The sequence below is a fragment of the Sabethes cyaneus genome, chromosome 3 (genome assembly GCF_943734655.1).
Source record: "Sabethes cyaneus chromosome 3, idSabCyanKW18_F2, whole genome shotgun sequence".
Taxonomy (NCBI): Eukaryota; Metazoa; Arthropoda; class Insecta; order Diptera; family Culicidae; genus Sabethes; species Sabethes cyaneus.
Window position 1 is genome coordinate 251,608,492 of NC_071355.1, and position 26,132 is coordinate 251,634,623.

The window sequence follows — 26,132 nt, forward strand, 5'->3', positions numbered from 1 at the left end:
TTGGACTAAGAAGAGAAATGAAATTTCGCTTAATATTGAACTTAAATTGTAATTTCACTAGAAATCAGACTTGATATGATAGATTGGAAATGAAATTTAAATTTAAACTGGATTTGAAAACGGACATGAAGTTGCACTCTAAATTGGATGTAAAATTGAATTTTCACTAAAATAGGATTGAACTTGAAATCTACTAAAACTGAATTGAATTGAAATTGACTTAAGTTTGGACTTGCGATCGGAGATGAAATTGGGCTTAAAATGGGACATTAAACTGGAATTGAAATTGGACTTTAAATTAAACTTTAAATTGAACTTCAGCTCGGTGGCAAAACTGGAATTAAAGTAGACTAGAAGTTGAAAGTAAATTGGACTTTAAATCAGGCCTAAAATTTGGTTTCAAATCGGGGTTGAAATAAATTGGAATTAAACTAGAAATTGGAATCGAATTTGGAATACACTGAAGTCGCTTTACGTAACGTTTAAAGTGACTTTACATATCCTACTTTACGTACATTTACACAAAAAACGATTTGAGTTTAATTTGAATTTGAAGTTTTACATCTATTACATCCAATTAATCCTGAAAATTAACATAAATGAGACTTGAAATTAAAGCCAGAATTGAACTTGAGACTGGACCTCTTTTGATTAATTTTCTTATCGCAAAAATACCGGGCTACTGAATTAGTTTCCCAATTATACCGTGAGTAATTATTTTATTTGACATTTAATTTTTTGGCAAAGGTGGTTCACGTGCCGCAGTTTATTCCAGCCTGTGATGTATAATAATTTATTGGAAAAAACTTAATCAAAACTACATGAATGTTTTAGTCTAATGTACAAGGTTCCACAATTTCCCATAAGTCAAGACTTGATCGTAAGTCGACTTCTAGGAAAAATCTTCACAACCGACTGAAAAAATACATCTCACTTAAGCATTTTTCTGAGCATTTCAATCAGTTCGGGACGTCTAGTCATTCGGAACAAGCCATCCAAATTCAGAACATCTGGTCAGTTTAAATTAACTGTTTCTATTTGAAGAAATCCTTCACATGAATTAATGGATTATAAGGCGAGTGATGCAGAACATGGGCCAGTAACTTCCCAAGTAAAGATTCCCAAGTAAGATTGCCAAGTAAAATAAAGGTTGAGGTTTCCGCAAGTGACACTTTTGTAACTTCTGAGATCATGACATAAAAATTGTGTCAAAAGCTTGGGCCTTTCAAGGAGGCTGCTGCCTTTTTTGGTCCAATTTTGCAAGCTGCCGCTGTTCAAATACGATTTAATGACGGTACAATTGCCTTTGTATAAAACAGAGTTAACGCCGGTTTTTGGTGATGGAAAAAAAACCGGCAATAACGGCGAACCGAAATTTACCATTTCACTCAATAAGTTAGTAAAACAAGCTTTACTTGCTTAATTTTCTAATTTCATTTGTCATATTCCAACTTCAAGCCTTTTCAAACAATACCAACACGTCAGGCATCCGCTCTTTCATCCAGTAGTGGTACAATTTAGCACTGAAATGTGGAACCACACTCACAAGATACGTCCCCAGTCCTATCACCGGAATGTCGTATCCGTTGAAGAATTTCACACGCGGCACCAATGCCCACATTGTTTAGCTCCACACTCAACACTTTCGCTTGATCCGTCCCGAACGGCACTGAACTGAATCCAAAATTTCGCACAGGTCTGTCGTGAACCGAAAACGCACAACTATGGCTCGTGTCGTGTCTGTCGACGCGATTGAAACCAACTCAGACAATAGAATAATAGTGTACCTTCGAGTATTGTCGGTTCTTATCATCTAGTCTTATGAGTACACTGGGGTAAAATTCAAACGGTTCGAATATCGGTTTTGAAATCGGGCCGATAGTTTCTCAGTGTGTTCGGTTCAAGATAAGGGGGTAATATTAAATTGAAGATGGACTTAGCTAATTTATTGCTTTGAGAAGAAAAGCTTAGGAAAAGTATTTAAGTGACACTCGGTTTGCGCGTGACAACTCTCTCTGATCTGTCCATGACTAATCGAATTACTTTAAAATTTTATTTATATTATCACAAACTTAAAGTTTTCGCCAAAAGATTGTTTCACAAGAAACAAGCCCTGCCATTTATCATCTTCAAAACCAACTTTAAAAGTCGTTATCTAAGGGGATTGGACTTTTTACCAGACTAATGACTGTTACGAGTAGGTACAGCCTCCGGCCATAAAAGCGAAACCGACTAATTAGCGGCCCTCTTCGATACGCACCGCTAGATCGCCGCGCTGCTATCGGTATTTCATCTCCCGTACGGACCTGATTTGAATGCATAATTAATTTGCGTAACGCTTCACGGTGCACGTTAATTCTCGCACCGCAGGCTGGCAGACAGGCTAGGCCGTTTCCAGTGTCGTCAACGTCGAAGGAAAACCTCGAGTGGGCGATGTTTTGTTAAAAACAGCCAAACAGCCAAAGCGTCCCGCGCGACTGTAACGGATACAGACTTTGCGCCCTTGAAATGTTCCCTCGGTTTGCGCCCAACGCCCATCGATTTGCGAGTTATATCTATCAATTTTAGCAATTCTCGGAAGCAATTCAATGTTGTTCAGAAGCCTATTCCTTAGCTTGAACAGCGATTTGCGTGGGGATGAAAAAAAAAGCCATCAGCGGGTAATTAGTTCTTCGGAATGGCATCGTCATTATCTAGCCTATATTGTTCGAAACGATTATTACGATTATTAAATATAAGAATCTTGACTGAACTTGGGAGTATCGAAACGTATGCTGACACAATTTTATCACTTTTTTATGAATTAAAATTAATTGAAGTTGTACGATAAACACCTAATCAACTACCACATAGTGTGCAAGGTAATAATTGAAAACGCTTTCAGGCGCATAAGTTTATTTATCTAAAATTGCCACAACCGCAGTGGTGCGATACTATCACTGTCAAACAGACAAACAGAACAAATGATTCGCTGAAAGCAATCAACATTACCAACATTACTGCTTTGCTCTGTCCAATCGATTCTAACCGGCTGCTGCTGGTGAGGGTAAACATTGCTCTGCGGTATTAGGAACAACCACCGAGTGTATAGCGTCAATGGGTTGACACGCCACAACCAGAACGGAACGGAAAGTTGCGCTAGAAATCAACAAATGGAAATTGAATTTTCGTTATTCGAATTTAATCACATCAAGCATAATTCAATTTGGCTGATGGTTGAATATGTGCAGAAAGGTGTTGGTTTCGGGTCGAATATTGTGTGGGCCAGGCAGCCCCACAGCAGAGCAGATTCGTTGGTTGAAGGTTGAAATCTGATTAGATTAAAGCAACGATCATCTTTCCATGCTCTCATGTGATAATTTTTACCTTGCCTTCCGTCTTTTACAGGACCAAACACGTCAGTTTCGCCCGATCCTACACACTGACATCGTTCGACGAAGCCATGGGTGGCCGGCCACGGTTGGCGGCAGCCAGAAGCCAAGAAAGACTGATAGGCGGTAAGAAGCCAACAATTACGCTGTCCCAGCAGCAACCGACCGCACAATTCGGCACCCCCATGCACTCCATCCTGCAGCAACCGACTCACCAACCGCTGCTGGTTCAGCAATTGCAACAACAACAGCAGCAGCAGCAGCAGCACCAGCAAATGGTCGGCCAACCACAGGTACCCTCCATTCATCAGCACATACACACCCACCAGCATCTGCAGCACCTTCAACCGGTTCATCCCGGTCAGCTCATTAGTCAGCATCAGCACCAGCACCAGCATCACCACCCGGTGGTCGCACCTCAGTCACAGCAGCAACAGCAACAGCAGCACCATCAAGCGCCGGGAAGTGGCTCTCTGTTGGTTCCTCCGACGCCTCCAATCGGCAGTACCGGCCAACCGGAGGTCGTGGTGGTGGAAAAAATAAAGCGAAGTGCCATGAAAACGCAAGCAACTCAAACGGAGGTCTACGTCGGCAAGAAACCAGCGCCACCCCATCATCTCTCGTTGAGTCCTCGGACGGTGCACAGGGTAAGTGTTTTGATTCGTTGTACCACCCACCTTCGTACCGACAGGTATTTAAGTGCACAGTTACTTGAAAATGAAAAATTGATAACTAAAATGTTGGATTTTCTTTTATCCACCATCGTTGCCGTAGTTTTTCCGTTCAACCAATGGTTGAATCCAGCATTCAATCATGCCTTGCGCAAGCAATATTGCGCTTCACCTTCAATTATTATTTTCGCTAAACTTCGACTGCAATCGTTTGAATACGCTGCCATTATCATTAACGAGCAGAAAAGTTGTTGGTCCGATTTGGCATTCGACGGCGCTCGGTTCACCGGTGCTTGGAGCTTTGGAAATATTTTTTTTATTATGTTTCAGCAATAAATATAAAGTGGAGGAGTTTTGTACAAATGAACTGTTTTTGCTGCGCTCCGCGCGAGTTTACGAGTCGATTTTAAATGGCCTTCAGATGGAAGTTTATATTTTCATTCACTATGGTCATGCCATTTTCCGCTTTCCCGCGTGCGACAACTTTAGCTGCGTCTTAGTTTTTTTAATTTAGCTTAACAAAGTTAGCCAATTTCCTAGAAAAATTATTAACTAACTCTTATGTTTGTTCCAAAATACGAAAATCATTACCCGGTTCAGAGGGTACTTAAAGACGGATAAGGATAGTTTGTCTCAGGGCAGTAACAATTGAGGTCTTGTTAAGTCTATGAGAAAGCCAATGCACGAGAATTGTGTTATGAGTACGGCCACGCACAATGAGTTTCGACAAGATTTTTCAAGTAGGCTCACACCCACGCTCTTTTGGTTGGTACCCAAATGTTTTACTCACTAAACTATTGCCGCCCGTTACACATGCACCAAGAACAATTTTTGTTTACCAAAGTTACAATTTTTGTATGGTTGCTCTTGGTTTTATGCCGCCGAGAAAATAGACAGTTATCTACTCGGTCAGTGCGATAGTAACAGGCAGTTTGTTGCCGGACTCGGCAACGGCAAGTTCAGTGATTTACCACCACCGGCGCCCTGTTGCATAATGAACCCAATGATATTAGCTACAAGTTACTAATTACAAGCATCAAAGCTACAAGTGCCAATATTTCGCGTTGCATAATAATCTTTTCTTCGACTTATAATATTAGCACTTATATTACAAATCGCAAGTCAATTATCTGCCAAATCTCTACACTCTACTAGAAAAGAAACTCAACAGAAACGTAAAAATCGCGTAAAAATAGATAAAGTTGAATATTTACACTGTTTAAATAAATTTTGCTGAAAGACCAAGATAGCGGTGGAAGTGACCTAATTGATGTAGCAACCAACGAAGATGTGCCACTCCCATCGATAAGGGAAATTAAAGAAGCCTTCCAGCGCACAATGGGCCAAAACTAGCTCGTAATCCCAAGAATAAGAAGCCGCTGGTTTGGAATCTTACAAGATACCCATTCCTATGTAAAAAATACTTACTTACTTACTTACTTAGGTGGCTTGCCGTCCTAAGACAAAGCCTGTTGAACAAAATTTCTCCATGTAACTCGGTTGAGGGCTACCGCTCTCCAATTCCTCGGACACCGAGTACTCTCCGTAAAAAATACAGGGAATCGATTAGTGTTAGTTATTTATAATGATAGTTATAGTCTATAACTTATAGATATTTTCCCCAAAAATCATGATAAAAGCTAAATAAATAATATAAAAACTTATTTCCTGCCCGTGAAACGAACTCAACTAGCTTCCAAATATTGTTAAAACATCAGAAGAAACAAATCCCATCCATTCCATGCTGTGCGAAATGCAAGAATAGCCCATTTTGCCCAATTCACTCCCAAATACGTAGTAAAACCTAATTAGAGCGATTAAAACTTATTCAAAGACAAGGGAAGAAACTCGAATAGTACCAATTTACTCGAAAGACTACAGGAAAGTTGAAAATCATCGATTTAGTACCGTGATGAATTCAAAATCGGTCCGTTTTGCCTGATTCTCTCCTAGATCTACAAAAACGCGTTCATTTGCTATTGCATATTGCATCTATCAGGGTGATACAAACTTTTGTTTTTTTGATTAAGTCCAAAAAAAAATTTTTTCTGGAGAAAAATTATAGAACACACTGAAATGAGCAACTTTGCCGTATATAGTAACTATATATCTTTTGCAAGTTGCGAGATACAATGATTTATTTAAAAAGTACACCTAAAAATCAATTCTGCACAATAACTCCGCATCCATTTAACTTATTGCTTTGAACTGTTCTCCAAAGTTAATCAGTATGATAAAATATACATTTTTTTGAAGACTGAGTTACTTTTGATTGCTTTAATTAGGTTATCTATGTATATGGAGGAGAATTGGATAAAATGGACTATTCTTGCATTTCGCACAGTATGGAATGGATGGAATTTGATTCTTCTGTTTTGACAAAATTTGGAAGTTATTGAGTTCGTTTCACGAGCGGCAAATAAGTTTCTACATTCTATCTATCGTGTATCTTGTAATATTCTGAACCAGCGGTTTCTAATTCTTGGGATTCCGAGCTTCTTGTTGCCCATTGTGCAGCGGCTGAAGAACAACAAAGCGGGAAAAGATGGGATTGGATCGGAACTTATCAAAATGGGCCCGAACAAGTTGGCCGGGTATCTGAATACACTAATTGTCAAGATTTGAGATATAGAACGACTACGGGAGGAGTGGAAAGATGAGGTTACTTGTCCTATCTACAAAAAAGGCGATAAGCTGGATTGTGAGAACTACCGAGCAATCACTATCCTGAATGCCGCCTACAAAGTGCTGCCCCAAGTCATCTTCCATCGACTATCGCCAATAGCCAATAGATTTGTGGGAAGTTATCAGGTCGGCTTCATCGAGGGTCGGTCTATCAACGGATCAAATCTTCACCCTGTCCTTCAGCCTCGGATCCGAATTCCGAATCCCCACGCGTTAGTCACCTGTTCATTGATTTCAAAGCCGCATATGATAGTGTAAACCGACAAGAACTGTGGAAAATTTTGGACGAAAATGGTTTTCCGGGTAAGCTTACTAGTCTTATCTTGGCTACGATGGATGGGTATCAGCATCTTTGGCTCGAGCAGCACGTTCCTCACAATCATGTGGAAGATTTGCGCCTACGATGGATGGGATCCAGTGCTGTGTGAGAATCTCGCAGGGGACTTCGACAAGGAGATGGTCTTTCCTGCCTGTTATTCAACATTGAGCATTGTTATAAAACGAAAGGCGATCAAAATGCGGGGCATGATTTTCAATAAATCCAGTCAATTTATCTGCTTTACTGACGACATGGATGCTGTCAGCAGAACATTTGAGACGGTGGAGTACACCAGACTAAACCGCGAAGCAAAGAAAATTTTTTAAGCTCATTCGCTCATTCAATAGCGATTATAGCAAAAAATGTAGTGCATGTTATACAGCAAACACCCGGACGATATCAATAGATCAACGATACTGGTCGCAGCGATGAGTCTATACAGGGAAAAAAATATAGCTTTAAAAATGAACCGCATGTTTGTATGTTCCACCATAACTCCAGAACGCCTTGACCGTATTCTACCAAACTTGGCAGACATGTTCTTTGGCATAAGGGAATCGGCACGGGGGGGTTGAAAAAAGGGGAGGCGGTCCCTATCAAAGGGGTAGCGTTTCTCCTGCATTTAAACCAATTGTAGTTCACAAGTGGCTGGGAGACCAAAAAGCGATGGGGCTATGGGGGGAATTAGCGAGGGGTACGTGAGTATGAATGTATCAATGACGACTGTGTTTAGCTTTTTCAACCAGCGAAAAATACAAAACAATATGCAGGCTCTATTATTCTATTTAATAAGAAATGTATTCAAAGCCTTATTGTAATAACAACGGAATACGAATTGAAAACTATTGGACCAAATTCAAGAATAACAACCTTACTGCGATGTACGCACGCAATGGCAAATAGGCCTATAACTTTGCAGAACACCACAAGCAATATGTAGTAGTTAATTGTTCAATACTATCGCTGAACCAGCAAATGAGAAAATTTTGCGAATGACGCATGCAGATATAGCAATCGTGCCCTGCTTTCATATCCAGTAGAAGCTGTTTTACGTAATCGTTTTACCTCCATCATTGATACTGAATTGTCACCATGAGCAAAAGGCCATCGTAGCTAAATAAAATGGAATCGACGCGCAGGCCATATGAATATATACCTAGTAATAAATTGTTCAGTGAAATCTCTGAACCAGGCTTCATTTTGCTCATCTTATGCATACAGAGGCAGAGCAATCTGCTTCTCACAACGAACAAGTTGCTTTCGTTTTCTGTTCAACCGTTTCCTCTCCCCCCGAACGATGACTGAATATGGTTTTCTCTTACGACCACTCATCTTGCGCAGAAGGAGCACAACAACAAGCAGAGCTAATATTTTCTTCGCACACTGGAGAAACGAGACTATTCGCTCCGTGTCCCAAAGAGAATAGGCGATAGGCAATTATATGGACTGGAAAGATTTGCTCCGTGACCTTGAGAGCACGCATTCGGTAGCGCTCCGGCAGAAAAGGAAAGATGAAACCAAACTGATGCTCACTCGCCGGCAGTGCAAAGCAGCAAAGCACTGCAAAAGCAAAACAAAACTCGTCGCGTCGGAGAAGGTAACACATCCGACTGAGAGAGAGCAAATCGATTCGTCTTCTGTGCTTCGCTAGTAAAACGCCGAGAATTGAGATATATCGCAGAGCACGACTGAAGCCTTCCCTGAACCAGTTAATGAGAAATCAATGCTAATAAGAAAGAATATAATCTGAATAGCATTCGTACTGCGTGTACATCGGTGCAAGCAAAATCGTGATCGAGTGACAAAAATATTTTTATCCGGCTGAACGCAGACGAGTCGCCACTGAAATGTATGTTCCGCCATAACTCCGAAACGCCTGAATGGTTCTTCATCAAACTTGGCATACATGTTCCTTGACATAGGGTAATCAGCACTGAGAGTTGAACAAGGTGGGAGAAGATCCAAATAAGTAAAAGGAGTTGAGTTTCTCTTGCATTTAGTCAATGCATAAGTAGTTGAGAGACAAGATGGCAGGAGGGGAGGGGTAATGGCGAAGCGGAATATATGAAAAAAAAGGCTTTTTTTGCTTTCCTTAGAGGGATTTCCAGAGAGCAAACAGGTGCATAAATGCCTACGCGACAGAAGGGGAAGCTGGCTGACGGGGAGGGTGCCAGTAGGTGAATACGAATGTATGTTCCACCATAACTCCGAAATGCCTGGACGGTTCTTCATCAAACTTAGCCCACATGCTACTTGACGCAAAAGAATCAGCACAGGAAAGTTGATAAAAGGAAGGTGGCACCTAACAAGGAGGGGAGGATCAAATATGTAAAAAGGGTTGCATTTCTCTGGCATTAAGAGCGATTGCAGTTGTGGCAGTTCTTCATCAAGCGTTATTTGTTAAACACTTGTTTTTTGACATAAAAGAATCACCACAGGAGGATTAACAAAAGAGGGAGATGGACTCTTCCCAAACAAGAATAGGAGGAAGGTTCAAATAGATAAAATGGTGCGTTTTTCTTGCAATTGAAACGATTGATAGTTGTACAAGTGGCTGGATTTTTGAAAGGGGGGAATAGGGTGACCTTTGACAAAAGGGAGCTTTAAGAATGTAAAAAAGACTTCATTTAGATTTATAGGGATTACCGAAAAGAAGACAGATTTACAAATATCTGTGGGCAACAGGAGGGGAGAGCTGACAAAGTGTAGACACATTCAAATGAAGAAAAGGGGTTTTGTTTCTTACATTATGAGAATTTTAGTTTCAATAACAGATGTACAAGTGGATGAGAGACAAAAAGTATACTTGATACAGCTCGTGGTTCATGTGCCTGCGCCATACTCCGTTTTCTATTTTGCCACCAAGTATTTATCGTAGAATATTATGCTCTAAAATCCCAAGCACTCCCCAGTCCTTTAGCGTGCATGATTCATGTCCATACAGGGCCACCGGGAAGATTAGTGTTCTGTAGAGTATGAGTTTTGAGCGAATTCCAAAGCCAACTCCATCTCTTCACCAACAACGTTTGGACTCCCACGTTCCCTGCTAGCAACAACCATGTACCGTGAACGTACCATATTCTGCGCAGCTCCTAATTCTGCGCATTTTTCTTTATATATGTATTTTTCAACATTGTGCATAACTATGGCCATTGTGTTATTTTTTTATAAATCTCTGTTGAATATTACGCCATTACTCACAAAAGGGCCATAATATTTGACAGCGAAATAAATTAAAGTGAAACTGAAAGTATTTTATATGTCAGAAAACAACGTCGTTAGCGCCAACGCTAAAACTGTCCTTCTAGAAAATTAACAAAATTATGATCGAAATTCTTTGCAATGATCAAATTACCCAGCATAATTAGAAAGAATAATTAGTTTTAGTCATGTTTTAGGCAAAAAGAGTGATTGCATGCCTTGTTTTCGTTGGAAAAATGCGATGCAGTAGTGCGCAGATTTAGGCACAGATTTTTTATTCATGTTCCAAATTCTGCGCAGTAGTGTATCCTATGAAGAAATCGCGAAAAAATACGCAACTTCTCCCAAATGGCTGAGGTATAGAGGCATAGAAATTCAAGTAGAACCTTTAACTTGCATTGATTGGAATCCTGTGTTACGGCTCGGGGTCCGAACCTACGAACGCCAATTCATGGAACCATGTCTTCTGATTTTTTTTGACAGTCGAACTTCATTGAGCTGTCAGGGAGTGGGGAAGTGGTTTCTATATGAAAACACAATTGTTAATATTAGTCTAAAGTATAATGTTCAGTATAGAGAAAACCCGAATGAACTCGCCCTTCACGTTATCGACAATAAAATATTTAAAATAAGCCAATCCAAATGATAATAATGTTCCTGTGCCACCTGGACAGCACAAGAAGGCCAGATCATGGATTTAATCATGGTATTGGCTAATGTCAGATTTTTGATGTGCTTTCAGCGTATAAAGACATAAACTACATGGTATGCATGTATATTGTTACTTTTTAGGTGCGCAGAATTAGGAACAAACATGCGCAGAATTAGGAACATGGGCAAGAGAGTGCGCAGAATTAGGCACCGTGAATAAGTTTACAAAACGAAAGATATACTCAATTGTTGGTCGACTTTTAATTCCCATGTTTTTTACCATATATTATAGACCGTAGCACTACATGTTGCTGCTATCAACGTTATCAATTTAACTCTAGAATACTTATAATAGCGGAGGAACCATAAAAATGTCTTAACTGCGCAGAATATGGTACGTTCACGGTACTTGGTTTTGGCGGTGTTAATGGTAAGTCCCAATCTCGCTGCTTCCCATTTAATAGGCCTCTTCCACTACTCTACGGTCTATTCCGATGATATGAAGCATGTGAGATTTCGTGATGATAGTCCCGTTCCTTTCCACGTTTGCTCTTCGTATTGTACCTTCCGAGGTAATATTGAATAGCAAGTTAGAGAGTGCATTGGTTCAGTCCATCCAACGTCACGAATGCATGATTTAGACCCATTCAGCGACGTACGAATCTATTTATTTATTTGTTAGTCGTCAAACAAATGTAGACCATAAGTATATTACAATATTAAAATTAACATACATAACAAATTTAACAATAGAAATTAAAATTATTAACCCAAGAAAAAAATGCTTCAGTTATTAGTTTCGTCGGAAAACCATGTTCTTACCTTTCTGCTACAGCTCATTTCGTTTGACTGAATCGTACACCGCCTTAAAGTCCAACAGATGATAAGTCTGCAAGGTGCACTCTCGCAACTTGTTTAGTAACTGACAGAGGGTAAACATCTGGTTCGCCGTAGAGCGAAAGCCAGTATGATGGAAACCAGCTTGGTGCTCGCCGACGAAGGCCTCCGCTCAGTCTCAGGTCTCAGTCTACAGAACAGGATACGGGAAAGCATCGATAGTTTTTTACACTCGCGTCGATGTTCTTTTTTGAAAATAGGGTAAATGAGACCATCCCAAGTAGCAATTTGGGTTTTATTACACTCTTATGATGGCATTTAAGACCAAAATTGGTCTTGAAGACCATCATAAGAGTACAATAAAACTCATATTCTTGCTTGGGATTCTACCACTCTCCCGGCATTTGTTCTTTAACAACTGACTGATGAGCCGATAAAACCCAAGTCTAAAGAATTCTTTAACAACTTCAACACAAAGATTCGGTCACTTCTTTCAATAGGAAATATGTAAAATCATTGTTCCGGGCCTGGGGAGCAAAAGTGTTTATTAGATTTAAAATCGGACCTTAATTTGGATTTGAAATTAAAAAGGAGATCATGTTTATAGTTTATGAGGCTTATATTATGTCAGTTTGGGCATGTTAGTGCCTCTATTTGTATCCGAATATTCTGAAATTCATCTCACTTTCCCTGCAGGTTGTCGATCCGTGTTTGCACTTGGAAAGCATGTTTGGCGAGCTCAAAACGCTTCAGGGACTGGTTTATACGAACAAGGAAATCGATGTTGTGTCGCATCTGCTGCTTTGGCGTCGGTTCCTTCGGCATCGAATACTGATCTGAGTTTTCAACGGCATCGAAATCCGCCGTTATTTGCAACTTCGTTTCACAGAACAAAGTATAGTTAAATAATTGCTGAACTATTGTAACCATACATTACAATACAACACAATACAATGAGTGTATTAATAAACGCCATCTCTGGTTGAGAATAATTTGCTCATTCCGGTTCCAGTTTCAATTATGAATTAAAATTCGTAACGTCGTATTCTAAAAATTTCGTCTGACCAGCGAGTACTCGAGCAAAGACAAAAAATATTCAACTATAACGCGTTTTCATGAACTCACCCAAAGTCAGTTAAGTTTAATGGGGTTCAATTATAACTTCCACTTTCGGGCGCTCTGTGATTGCTGTGCTGCTCTACTGCAGCCGACAGTTATAACCGCGTTTGGGGTTGGGGCAAAAATCAAAGTTGTTTTAAGCCAAAACTTTTTTAATTGCTATTTAATGCGTTTTTTCCTGGTTTAATTATTCGGAAGCTTTGCTGGCTGGGCCAATTATCTTCCGTCTATCCGAATCAGCTCCTGAACGGAACCAGTCAGCTCGCTCAGTGAAGGTTTGATTTCTACGCAGAAGTTATTCCAGCGGGCAAACGGCTATTTGAGAGTAATAACTGAGTTATTAACTACTGCTTGCTTCCTTATTATTGAAGAGTTCAGGATCATTTGGTGCTTCTATAAGAATCATGGGCAGTTAATTGTTGCTGCCGCCGACTCGCTGCAATTACGTTCAGTAATAGTAAATGTAACAATCGACTGGCTCTTTATCATTTATTGGAGGTTGTTCTGATATTAATATTAATCTCATACTTATAGCAACTTAAAGTTCAGTTCAATCATAACAAGATGATAAAAAAGTTTTCCAGTTTTTTTTTTCTCAGTAACATTCGTCCGGAAGAAAAGCTTTCGGAATTTTAGTTATATGACGGATTCATATTTCACACGCTTTTTATCTAAACCGTAACACTATTTCGGAAACTTTCGCCTCATCTTTCAACTCCTACACTAGTGGTAGTGCTAACTTCACCGGCAGGCTTTCTCGGTTAGCATCCGCTTCGAAAAGCAGCTTATTGCCGGCATAAAATATACATAAATTTAAACACCCTGCTCTGCTGCTGATTTACAGTAAATATTTTCCTCATTTTTTATGCAAACACACACGTCATGCTTGGCGCTTTGAGGTGCTTGAGGCGTCGAAGCGAAATTGGGTTGGTTGGGTGGTGGGCCAAACCGGCGCCTTACCGCCGCCGGCTTACTCCCGACGAGCAGCGTGAATGTGTGAAAGCACGTTTTGAATACTCACGAAAAGTAAAAGGGCCATTCCCATATTCGATGAAGGCTTCCTTCCATCAGATGGTCCAATTCGATTGTCATTCAAACAACAATTTCTTTGCTCATTTCCCTTATTCCGCTTTTTTTGGCCGCAGGTAAAAATGGTTTCACAAGGAGCACAAACGAATGGTGGTCTCAATGGACGGAAACTGACGAAAAGCCTCTCCGAGGCGGCGGATCGAGTGCAGGAAAACGGAATCGACGTGATGCAGGACGATGGAGGCCCCAAAACGTAAGTGTGCGATGATGAAATCATCATATCAAATTTATTTTGTTGGATTTCGGTTACACGAGTTGACATTTTATTTTATTCGCTTCTTTCGTCACGCCTGTAGTCCAACCGAGCACGAGTTTCTTCATCGAACACAGTCTGAAGAACCACCCAAGTCACCATTTACCATAACCTCACCGCCATCCAAATCACCGCTCATGCAACAACATTTCGAACTGCCGTCACGAACCTCGTCTCAGCTGAGCCACTCGGAAACATCCCGCAGCGACATTTATCCGCCCGACACGGTACTAACCCATTCTCGGAATCACTCCCAGGACAGTGCGACTTCGTGCCGCTCAACTGATGGATCTCGATCGTCCTACGAAACAAGTTCCTATCCGTACGAAATGTACGACAGCGTCGTCATTCCGAGGAGGGGCAGCCACACTCTTTCGACCGAACCGTTCCAAGTGCTTCGCAGAGACATCGAACAGGTTCACTATCACGGTCACGAAAATGGTTACGCATTCGAAACACACAGTCTTCCGAGACGCGTCTGCATCCATCATAAACCGGAAGAATTTCATACTCACACATTGCCACGACGCGATCATCATCCGCATCACCATCACGAGATCATCTTCAAGGATCAGCTCAAGCTTCCTCCCCAGGAGCTTCTGATCTCGAACGGTAGCGTTAACCAAGATATTCGTTCTTTCGACAGCCAAAGCCTCAATAGGCGAATGTCCGCCCACGTGACGGTACATCAAGAGAAGCAAAGTCAACCACAACAACGAAGAGCTTCCTATGCATTCGTAGCTCCCGAAACCCACACTCTAACCCGAAGAAACTCCATAACCCACCAACAGGTTCAAAAAGTACAACCAATGGTCCAAGCGCAACAATTTCAACAACCTCAGAAGCAACCCCAAGCTCAACCTCAACTCCAACAGCAAACGCAGCCACACTTTCAACCTCTAGTCAAACCTCAACCACCAATTTTCTCCCAACCTTCACACCCACCGCCACCCTGTCCGATAACTCCACCCAACATTCAACCGGTGGACATGCAGGACGACACAAAATCGTCCTCCTCGTCGGAAAGTTGCTCTACGTGCGATTCCGATAGCGAAAAAGACGACAGAGAAGAGAAGGAAATTTTCATAGATTTTAAGCCCCGAGTGTCCCCAGTGCCATCCCCGAATGCGGTAAAAAAGAAAAAGCTTCAAAAGACCCTTTCCGAGGGTGAAATCCTGCTGGATCGCAAAAAAACTCGTTCCGTGCCGGACGGTGGCATCAGTGCCGTTTCGGCCAGTGAAGAACATCTCAAATCACAGCAGCAACCGGACACGAATCTGCAGTTCAGCGAAACACCCATCAAGGACGAGGGCATCTTCATCGGGAGCCCTCCGGCCGATGTGGACCGCAAAAAGCAATCCTTCCGTAAGCGATCGGTTAGCTTGGACGCCCCGGCCGGCAGTGCGGAGGAGCACGATGGCACGGCCGAGGAGAAGGGCCTACTGGAGGAGCTGGAGGCGGACGCGAAGGAAGACCGCATGGCAACGGCACCGCCGTCTCCGTCGCGAGAGGAAAAACTCTCGATCAAATCGCACTCCTCGCCGTTCCACTCGTCCGAATCGCTCGTGACCCGGGACAACTCGGACGGCATCTGGAACGAGTCACAGACGACCATTATGACGCCAAGGTAGGTTTGTGGTTTTATTCCCCCGTTTGTTTTGGTTTCCAAAGAAGGATCAGTCATTTTGTTTGTTTTGCCACCCTCTTGCCGACTTTTTAGTATTACCGAAAATGGGAAGCTGACTCCGTCGTCCAAGCGAAAGCATTTGCTACTGCAACATCAACAGCGCAGTTCACTGGACACGGATGCGCTGGATATGGAAGATATCGCCGATCAGGTTGGTAGTTTTTTATTTTGTCTTCTTTTAGTTCATTAAAATGTTGCAATGTTGCTACAAAACATGGACTTGATTCCAGAATAATATGAAATTTCTGGAAAATTTCATCATGATCATCATGATCGGATGACCATGACCACTAATCGTGGTTCACGATGATGCTGATGATTACGACAATGATTATGATCAGATGATCATGATCACAATGTTGATAATATTAAGATAATTGTAATCACAATGATGATGGTGATCAGATCACCACGATCATTGTAGATGGATATCAAATGATCATTATCGCAATGATAACCACAAGGATGATTACAATTGTAGCTTTTTGCTGGTAGCAAACGACATAGGCAATGCTCATCTGAGAATGAAGTCCGATTCTTCCGTTATTTGCTTGGGAACTTCAAGACCACTACTTCAGATTAACAAAACACTGTCTTTTTACCGAAATAATAACGCAATTTAAATTATTCTATAAGCTATATTCAACTATCTGTATTCTTATTCAGACTTCAGGTTGTTCGAAAATATGACAATTTTAATTTCGCCTACTTAGACCACCAAACAACTTCCGTTACCAAAGAAATCTGTTGTTCCGGCGCCGGCTTGGGGACGTTTACATTTCACGAACTAGTGTCGGTAACATGATGATTATGATGAATTTAGGAAATTTTTTTGATTTCCAATCATTTCAACCACGATTTAAAATCAGTTATTATGCTCAAATAAAAAAGTTTGGTCACAAAAACGTATTCATTGAGTTCTGATAGCTGGAAGGAAGGAATAGGAACATTACTATTGGTTTAGGCATAAAAAATGCTTTTGAAATCTCAGAAATCAATGATTCATGCTTGAACTCTAAAAATGAAAGGAGGCGAAACAGTCGCAGGTTCTAAAATAAATAAAACACGTGACATAAAAAATAATAATAATGATTAAACATAAAGAAAGTCCCCTTTAAAACTTTCAATTTCAATAAAACGCCTCAAATGCATTTTCACTTTAGCTTTGGTTTAATAAAAATAACTCCGCACCACTTCTAGACTGCAAAACTAAACTACTTTCTGTCAACGGCGGTAATCCGCCGTAGTGGGAAAGTTTTCCGTAATAACAATTTGCTGCCGAAACTGAAAAACTATCCCAATTAAGGTCTCGTACGTACCTCGCCGAATGCTGCTGCACCATTTGTCTCTGGTTGCAACTGTCACCAACAGATTTCCAACGAGAAAGCTGCTTGCCAACAACCGCCCGCGCGAGTGCACACAGACACACACACACTCATTTTGCGGGATGGAATAACAATTTTCTATTTTACGGATGCTGGAAATTCATTATTTCCTAGCCTGTTCTCGAGTTGGACCTTCCAGAGCCCGGTTGGTCCTTTTCGACACGTGGTTCCGCACGAAACGAGTCCCCTTGCGGGAAGCGTGTAGAAAATTACGAGCAAGGAAATCCGGTTCCCTTCATCCCATCCGGAGAAAAATTGTGCCCGCTCGGTGCACGGGATAGCGATGAGGTCGTTGGGTCGGAATGGTTTATCGATAAATAAAGCTCTTTCGTTTCAAAGAGTAAATAGAACATCGCTGCGAAGATCAATAGCGGGAGGAAATTAATTGCAAAGAACGGTTAAAGGAATTTATAACATCTGCTTTCAATTAAACATCATCCAACTGTATCGTAATTGCACGAAGTGTGACGGGTTAATTTGTAATGAGCTAAAATAAGGATTGGTTTTCTCAAGCTCCACTAGATTCTGTTCCAATCTAAGCATTATTTTCCCATTTTTCCACAGCCCCTGCCGCCTTTACCCGTAACCGTGGTGCCATCAGCGTTGCAGAGCATTTCAACTACGACACTAACGGCAATCCCGGCTGCGGTTGTTCTTGCGCCACAGATAACGTCAACCGCAATGACGCCCATCCCTGCTGCCCTTGCGAGTGGCGCATCGACGACGGTGACGACCGGCATCGTGAAGCCGACACCGACTATAGCCGTCATTCCGTCGCTCAGCATGGAACGAGAGGAACGTGAGCTGCAGCAGCAAAAGACTGCCACCCTGAGGCGTCCCTCAAGGCCTCTGTCGCCTTCGAAACGACGGGGAAGCGAACAGAAGAAGCTCTCCAAGATCGAACCACTTATTCATCGGTAAGAAATCCCGACACTACTGAATAAACAATATAAAATAGAAAATACGGTTCGGTAAATTCCATTTCTTATTGCATCCGCGCTTTCGGTGCAACGGTGACAAATATTGCTTTACTACGTGCATAAATCAACACCCACCAAGCTTATAAATAAGAATTTAACGTTGTTATGCTAAGAAATATGACCCAAAATCTTATTTTTCTCAGATCCCCCGACAGCAACGAACGTATCGTGCCTATTCTGAAGGACCAATCGCCCATCAGTGACCCAACAACAATTGCAGCATCCCCGCAGCAGCCGCCTCCAGATTTGATAAAACCGGCAGCACCGACCCCCACTACCCACCCACTGCCAGCGGGCGTTATGACCTCGGCCCGACCGCATGCCGGCACCGGCCGCTTCGAGCAGGCCAAACTGAAGGGACTGGATGACCGTGACCTGTTCGGAGACGGTGGCGCCGGATCGGAGGGCAGCACGACCGAAGACTACGCTACCTGTACCGACAATTCCAAGCGTACCGGTTCCGGCCAGACGACGACGGCAGCGGGCGGCCCAGCCAAAGGTATATTTAAAAGCACCCTCGTCATTAGACCAACCACCACCACAACCACCACCAAACCAGTAACAGGTTCGAAGCCCATTCTTCAAGGCAAATCATTTGTTTCCCGTTTATTGCTGTTTCTTTTTCCTTGTGCTGTTCCGGTTTCCTCCCGTCCATCGGTTCCATGTCCTGTGTTACGCTTGCTTTCTTGCCCAACCCCACTGAAATCAGGGTGGCCTGCCCGTGGGTGAATAGCGGTAGCAGCAGTTTGCATTGTCGCTGTGCGCAATTCAACACAGTCGTGGGTTTTTATGTGATCAATTTCAAATCGTAATTGTTGAATGATGATAACTGAGTGTAGGTGGTGAATTATTTTTCTTGGGCTATTTCAGTACTCTAGGCAGTGTTTGATCAGTTGCCATGTTTGTACTGTTTAGCATATAAATTAAATGCTAATAAAACTTGGTATTTTTCTTCGTGGAATTTGTGGTTCAACTATAAATGTTTTATAAATATAACCTGTAAGGGATTGCGGTTGAAATTCACACTGATATATTATTTAAGAGTCTTTTGTTATGAATAATAACTTATTAATCATATAATCCATCGTTCATAAACCTAGCATCGTGAATTTTTGAAGAATTTTCCGGAAAAAATCTTAAAAACTAACTTCAAAATTCTTCGAATTAAACCATAATTGATAAAATTACTTATCTCGAACATTTACTTAAAACGTGAATCGATAATAAACTGGTAACTAAAGAAAATCAGACCTTGGCAGATTTTGAGACAAACAGATTTTTCAAACACATCAGCATTAACGAGATTTGCGGATGACTTGTGAAGCATTACGGGTACAAACATGGTTTGATGATTTGGTCATAGCACACTGTTTGACAAACAGTATGAAATTTGCTTGGCAACCTTACGGCAAACTATGTTTGGTCAAATATTTGCTGAACCGTTGCACTGGCGTGCAAATAAATTTGGACAACTTCATCAAATATTTGGCTTTTATGCAAACAGTGTAATGGTACCTTTAGTTTCTCAAATATTTTATATATGTACCTGCTCAGAATCTACAAAGTATCTGCTTGCTGTTTCTCCGTCTATATCGGTTTACAGTTAAAAAACCAAGTTCTATTTCCCCGTTGAACGCCTTACTTCGTAAGCAAAATCATCTATGTATTGCTATTACATACGCGTTCCAATTAGAAATTTCACAGCACAAGCATAACGGAATATATTTGCGCTACGTGCACAATTCTGCTCTTCTCTTCCTTCTTGCAATACCGGACTGATCACTTCACGTACACTGATAAGAAAGCGCGCACCACTAAACGCACTTTGACTATTTCAAACTTAGCGGTGCCGCACTTACATAATGGCCATGAATGGCACGATCACCAATAATACCCATTCATTCACTCACACTCACCCCATTTCGCCTCGGCTTTTACCGTTTTTTTTCATCTGCTTGAAACCCACGCCCAAGCTGCAATTTCACTAGGATAGCCAAATTTTTTCCCATAGCAAAACTTTATCCCCCCGCTCACTTTTGCCATCATCATAAACTGGGGCTTGATTTTGGTTGAGGAGGCAACTTTTTCATTTCACTGCACACTACCTAGAAATTATTCACTAAAATCACACCTGAGCTTTCCCCCCTCGTGTCGAACAGGCATAATTAACTGGCCAACTCGGCCAGGTATCTCAGGTTTTCAATATTAACCTTAAATTTGCACTACCGCACTTTAATCGGGCTAAACTTTGAGAAAACTAGCCTGCCCGCGGACTCCGGTTTCACTCCGATTCAACAGCGCCTAGCACAAGCGGCACGCGTCTAAACCGTTCGGCTTGAAATTTGAAATTGTTGGAGAAACGCCGAGAAACGAAAAGACGCTTTGGCTTGACTTGACGAGCTTGACGAAGTTAAGCCGTTTGCAGGTGAAGCGACGCACACCACACGATCACGATCGCTGCCATCTAATAGAGGCAATTCGTGTACGCTTATCTCTCTGTTGCCAATAGGAATGTTTTGGGGTCATCAATTTAGTACGTTACACAAATTTTGATCGAAATAAATCTCTTTATTTTTAACTCTTATTGTATTATGGAGTAAATTGTTGTATAAAATTTATTTGTAAATCATGCAGTAAATTTTTTTTGGATTAATATGAATGTTTGAAAATTGCACCTGAAAAAGACCGTAATAACATTTACTTTGATCCTCCCGAAAATGATTTTTGTCGAAAATTATATTAAATAATTAACAAATTTTTCTCAAATGGGATCACTTGATGTAGATTCACAATATTCACTTGTCGGGAGCATTTCATTAATCTTGAATGCTTTATTATATCATTAAATCACTTTACCTGCTGGCTGCTGTCTAACAGTTGACTACATTCATTTAATGCTTCAATATTCTTTTTTAATGTAATGTAAAGTTGTATGTATTCAATGTAAAATCGACTTCCGATAAGGGTAACAGTGAACATTTAAAAACTAAACAACAGTTATTACATGAAACCTCACTGTAACAAGGTAATTAGTAAAAAGGAGTCAACATTAAGGAATCAGCAAAGTAAAAACAAATACACGATCAATGCACACCAAAAATTATTAACTACTGTATGGTTCCGATTATATCGCGCTCCGTATAGATCTATCCCCAATTTTATCTACTTCCGATTATATGTATCAGCTTTTTCCCATTAGGTATATCAGCCTCAAAAAGAAATGTTTTGTTTGTTATTTTTAAATTATTTAATGATTCCTTTTAGGTCAAATGCCGCACCTCCGCGGAGCTCCGTGGTGAATGACTAACTGGTTAAAACCACATTAAAAATAAAAAAAATATGCCCACATTTTCAATAACATTTATATTTCAAAACAAAAAATCAAGGTTTAACCCGGAAGACCGGAGAATTGGATTTGTTCGTCCGATATCTTTGCGACGTGCAAAGTAAACGGTAAAAATGAATTCAGGTTCAAGTTCAATTCAAGTACCATTCTAACCCCAATTTCATGTTAAAATGCAGTTAGAGTTCAGGTAGGATCTTAAGATCAAGCTCAAGCCCATTTTAAACTTTGATTTTAAATTAATTTTTATCGACTGAAGTTTTTGGAGCGTCTTAGTAGAATACGTAACCAGAAATCAAATTAAAAAGAAAACTGTCCAATTAAATTCTACTAGGGTAGATGATCCATTAGTTGCGCCACTAAGCACAATATAACTTCATTTTGCTTGTTTATTGAGCTATATGCTTCAATTAATGCTTGTGGGATATAAATTTATCAAATACAAGGTATTTGTCACAAGGCAAGACAATTGCTTTCTTTGTACGAGAAGCTTTATAAAGAAAAAATGAATTTTCCGATTCAATTATATTGTACCAACAGTTGCGCTAATGTTTCCTTAATTAAGTTTGATGTTCCTTTAATTGTGTTATTTCATATACATTGCTAGGTTGCTAAGTGAAAAAACATCATAGCAAAACTATAGATGAGCGCCTATAGTTGTGCGCTCCAACTGCGCGTTAGATTTTGGAAAATTGGCATTTTAGCAAATAATGCTTTAATTTTAAATGGTGTAGTCTAACTACCAATACTTCTAAAAACCTGTTTTATATAATGAATGTAATTGTTTTATCTAAAATGCTACGGTGACGAAAATATGCATTAATAATGAATAGTAGCGCAACTATTGGTACTACCACAACTATTGGATCGACTACCCTATGTATATTTATTCAAGTCGTAGGATTCATTTTTAGAATTTCAATTCTAATTCAAAAATAAAGTCCAGTCGTTCCAACTAATATTTGTTTTTTTTTTGTTTATTTTAAGTACGATTTCACGTCTATTTCTAAGTAAGCTTTCGCAATTCCAAGTTAAATTTTCAGCCCAATTGAAGTCCAATTTTAACGCTTGTTTAAAAATTTCAGATTTAATTGTCACCGAGTTAGTCACCGGCACTTTTATATTTTGAATTCGTTGATTTTTTCGGTGAAATCGAAACAAATATGTTGGGTTTTCCGCGGACTTTTCGGCCTAATGCCCTTCGGCCATTGACTACGCCTAGAACATAATATAGCATTTATTACTAGCAATCTGTCTCCTCTTTCTGACAGTATTTTTTGTTTTACTTCTGTTTGCCAAGTTTTGCTCAAAATGGCGCCCAAACAAGAAGCATTTCGCGAGCGCGTTGTGCGTTTCTATGAATTGCACGAAGATCTCGGCTAAAAGTATACGGTACAATATTTTAAAAGTGAAAATGTTGCAGCTGCGACTATTTACCATATCCTAAGATCCCCCACAACTACTCGCAAGCAAGGTAGAGGAAGACCAGCCAAAATTATGGACGCAGAAGGACTTCGTATTCTTTCTCGTGCCTTCAACAACAAGGATTTCGTGAGCCAACGGGATGCCGCAAAAAAGTTCAATTGTTCCCATCTGTACATCTGCAAAATATTAAAAAGAGTCGAAATAAAGTGCTGACAGAAGACAAGAGCCCAGGAATACACTGAGGGACAGATTTCGACGCTGGAATCCCAATGTCGCTGGTTGATAAAAAATTATTTCGGAAAATGCGTTGTTTTGGACGACGAAAGTTACTTCCCTCTTTCGAAGACGCATATTCCCGGAAATGATTGATACTATTCCATGAATAGTTCTACTGCATCTCCGAACATAAAATATATGTTTAAACATAAGTTTGAAAAGAAAGTGATGCTGTACACTGCCATTTCCGAGAGAGGTATTTCGAAGTCATGGTTCAAGCCCTTTGGTTTGGTTATTAACCAAGATGTGTACCAGAACGAATATTAACATTTTTCTTCGGTTGGCACGTTCGGTTGTTATGTCAATGGCCGAAGAGTTGTAGGTCGAAGCGTCTGTGGAAAACACAACATATTTTTTTCGATTTCACCGAAAAAATCAACGAATTCAAAATATAAAAGTGCAAGGTGACTAAGTCTAACAATTGTGGTCTGCTTTAATCACCGTACGTTATTCTTTTCGGATTTAAACAGATTTTGCTCGGTGAACCATTAAATTATAACTTATCGCCAGGGCCGGCGCTAGCCAATTTGTCACTCCAAGCAAATCCTCAAAATGGCCAGCTTCAAATTCTTGAGCCCCATTATCAAATGATAAACCTTCAAAAACCTTCAAAATTCGATTTAGAGTTCCTGTCGCTTCAGAAACTTCGTCCTTATACTTTGCTTTGCTGATTGCTAATTTATCTGCTGATTTGCTACATTTTGGTCAATACGGCCTTCCCACTCCGCTCATCTGAGTGTCAACTTTAATTGTTAAGTTTTGTTGCAAATAGGTTTTCATCAGAATAATCAAGGCTGTAATTTTGAATCACTGTAACTCGGATTTTTTTGGCGGAGTAAAAACGGAAACGGAGAATGGCGAATGAACCATGAACTTAAAGAGATCCGCATAGTAGATCTGGCGAGAGCGGGTCACGTCGCAAGAATGCCGAACGACGGTGTTGTCTGTTCTCTTCAAAACCTCCATTGGCATTCGGAATAGGGACGAAAATAGGGAGAATAGGAACCTACCCTAACCCTGAAGCCGATTTACTTCTGTCGACGCGATCAACAAATTGGCAACAAGTAACCCAGGACCATGTACATTCCGGCTCTATGCTGCTAAAGAAGAAGGAGGAGAGTTTTATATTAACCATTTATTTACTTAATACTCCAGTTCTTTTAATGTAGCCCCCCTCAAAGCGGCGCTCCAAGCAACTGCTTGTTTTGCTTAAGGGAAGCGCCGGCCCTGCTTATCGCTAATGTTTAAGTTTACTCTATTCAGCCTTTCTCAGAAAAACAAGTTATAAACATTGCCGGTGAACCGGCAATGGTAACAAATGGTAGAGTTTAAATTTGAATGTTTCACCGAGAAAAATCGATTTAAATCCGAAAAGAAGTCTACACACTTAAACGTTTCGATAAAATTTACCGAAATCTAAACAGCTGAACGTTCGGTAAAATTTTTTATTGCACCAAACATTACTAATGATCTGTAAACATCGATTGGCACCATCGAAATTTTTACCGAACGTTCAGCTGTTTAGATTTCGGTAAAATTTTACCGAATTCGATGCTTTTTGTTAAGTGTGTAACAATTAAAGTTAAAATTTTTAAAATGGCGTTAGAATTGGACTACAAAAAAATAAAAACATTCAAGTTTAATTGTAAGTCCAATTCAACTGTAATTTCAAGTCCAAATTCGAATCCGGTTTTGATACCAATTTCCAATTCAAAGTGAAATAAAACTTCCAGCTCAAATTACTTGAAATTCAAATCCAACATCAAAAATAATTTTCGTTGTTGAATTTCAAGTTCATTTTAAGCCCAATTTCTAATTTATTTTAAGGTCTAATGTTGGGTCCAAATTCAAGTAAGATGTTAAGTTCATTTTCAAATATAATTTCAAGTCTAATTTAATCTTCAGCGGCTGACGTGCCCTAATCTTAACGATTATGCTGACGTGGTAGTCTACAATACACCTAAACTTTATGAAATGTTTGTTATTGCAGTAATGTTCCTATTTTGTCAGCTCCGTGTTGAATTGGGCTGACAAAATGGGGAAAATCGTGAATTTTTTTTTTCGAAAATTCAAAATTTAAGACCTTGCAATATCGAAGACTTTTACTAAAAATTAAATTTTTATCTCCATTTGATCAACCGAAAGCTCAACCCAATCTAAACAATCGGGCACAGCACACTGGTCCAGAACCTTTTTTGGGGCGCATTACAGTGATTAGAGTGCGCGGGAAGGTTTATGGAACCTTTGGAACAGTTTCTTAAAATTAAAAGTTCCATCGTCTAGCGAAATACAAATTTTGCTTAATCCCCCTAAAAGGGTAATAAAAAAATTATTTTTCTTCAGTTTAAATATTACACATTAGAATAGAAAACATCTAAAAACACCGCATGCCAAATTTGGTTCCATTTGCTTGAGTAGTTCTCCAATTATGCAGAAATTTGAGTCTCATTTGTATGGAAGCTCCCCCTGTTAAACAAGGGAGGGGTCCTAATTCACAAAAAAAAATTGCCTCCAAAAACCCCACTATGCCAAATTAGCTTGATTGCTTGATTAGTTTTCGAGATAATAGGAAACTTATATGTTATTTGAATGGGAGCCCCTCCCCCTCTAAAAGAGGGTAGGGGTCATAATTCACCATAGAAAAAATTCTTGCCTCCAAAAACACCCACATACCAACCTTGGTTCCATTTGCTTGATTAGTTCTCCAATTATGCATAAATTTGTGTCTCATTTGTACAGGAGCCCACCCTCTTAGTGGGCGGAGGGGTCTCTAACCATCATAAGAACTTTCCCCGGCCCCAAAAACCCCTATATGCAAATTTTCACCGATCAGTTCAGTA

General features: G+C 40.3%; 1 protein-coding gene across 1 annotated transcript in view; it reads left to right on the plus strand.

Moving 5' to 3' along the window:
• Positions 1–26,132, plus strand: part of LOC128741083 (uncharacterized) — a 114,212-nt gene that overhangs the window by 64,966 nt on the left and 23,114 nt on the right. Inside the window, exons 7-12 of the mRNA XM_053836659.1 lie at positions 3,388–4,018; positions 14,000–14,136; positions 14,240–15,823; positions 15,917–16,034; positions 17,833–18,185; positions 18,392–18,813. Coding sequence (XP_053692634.1) covers positions 3,388–4,018; positions 14,000–14,136; positions 14,240–15,823; positions 15,917–16,034; positions 17,833–18,185; positions 18,392–18,813 — 3,245 coding nt within the window. The remainder of the gene's footprint in view (positions 1–3,387; positions 4,019–13,999; positions 14,137–14,239; positions 15,824–15,916; positions 16,035–17,832; positions 18,186–18,391; positions 18,814–26,132) is intronic.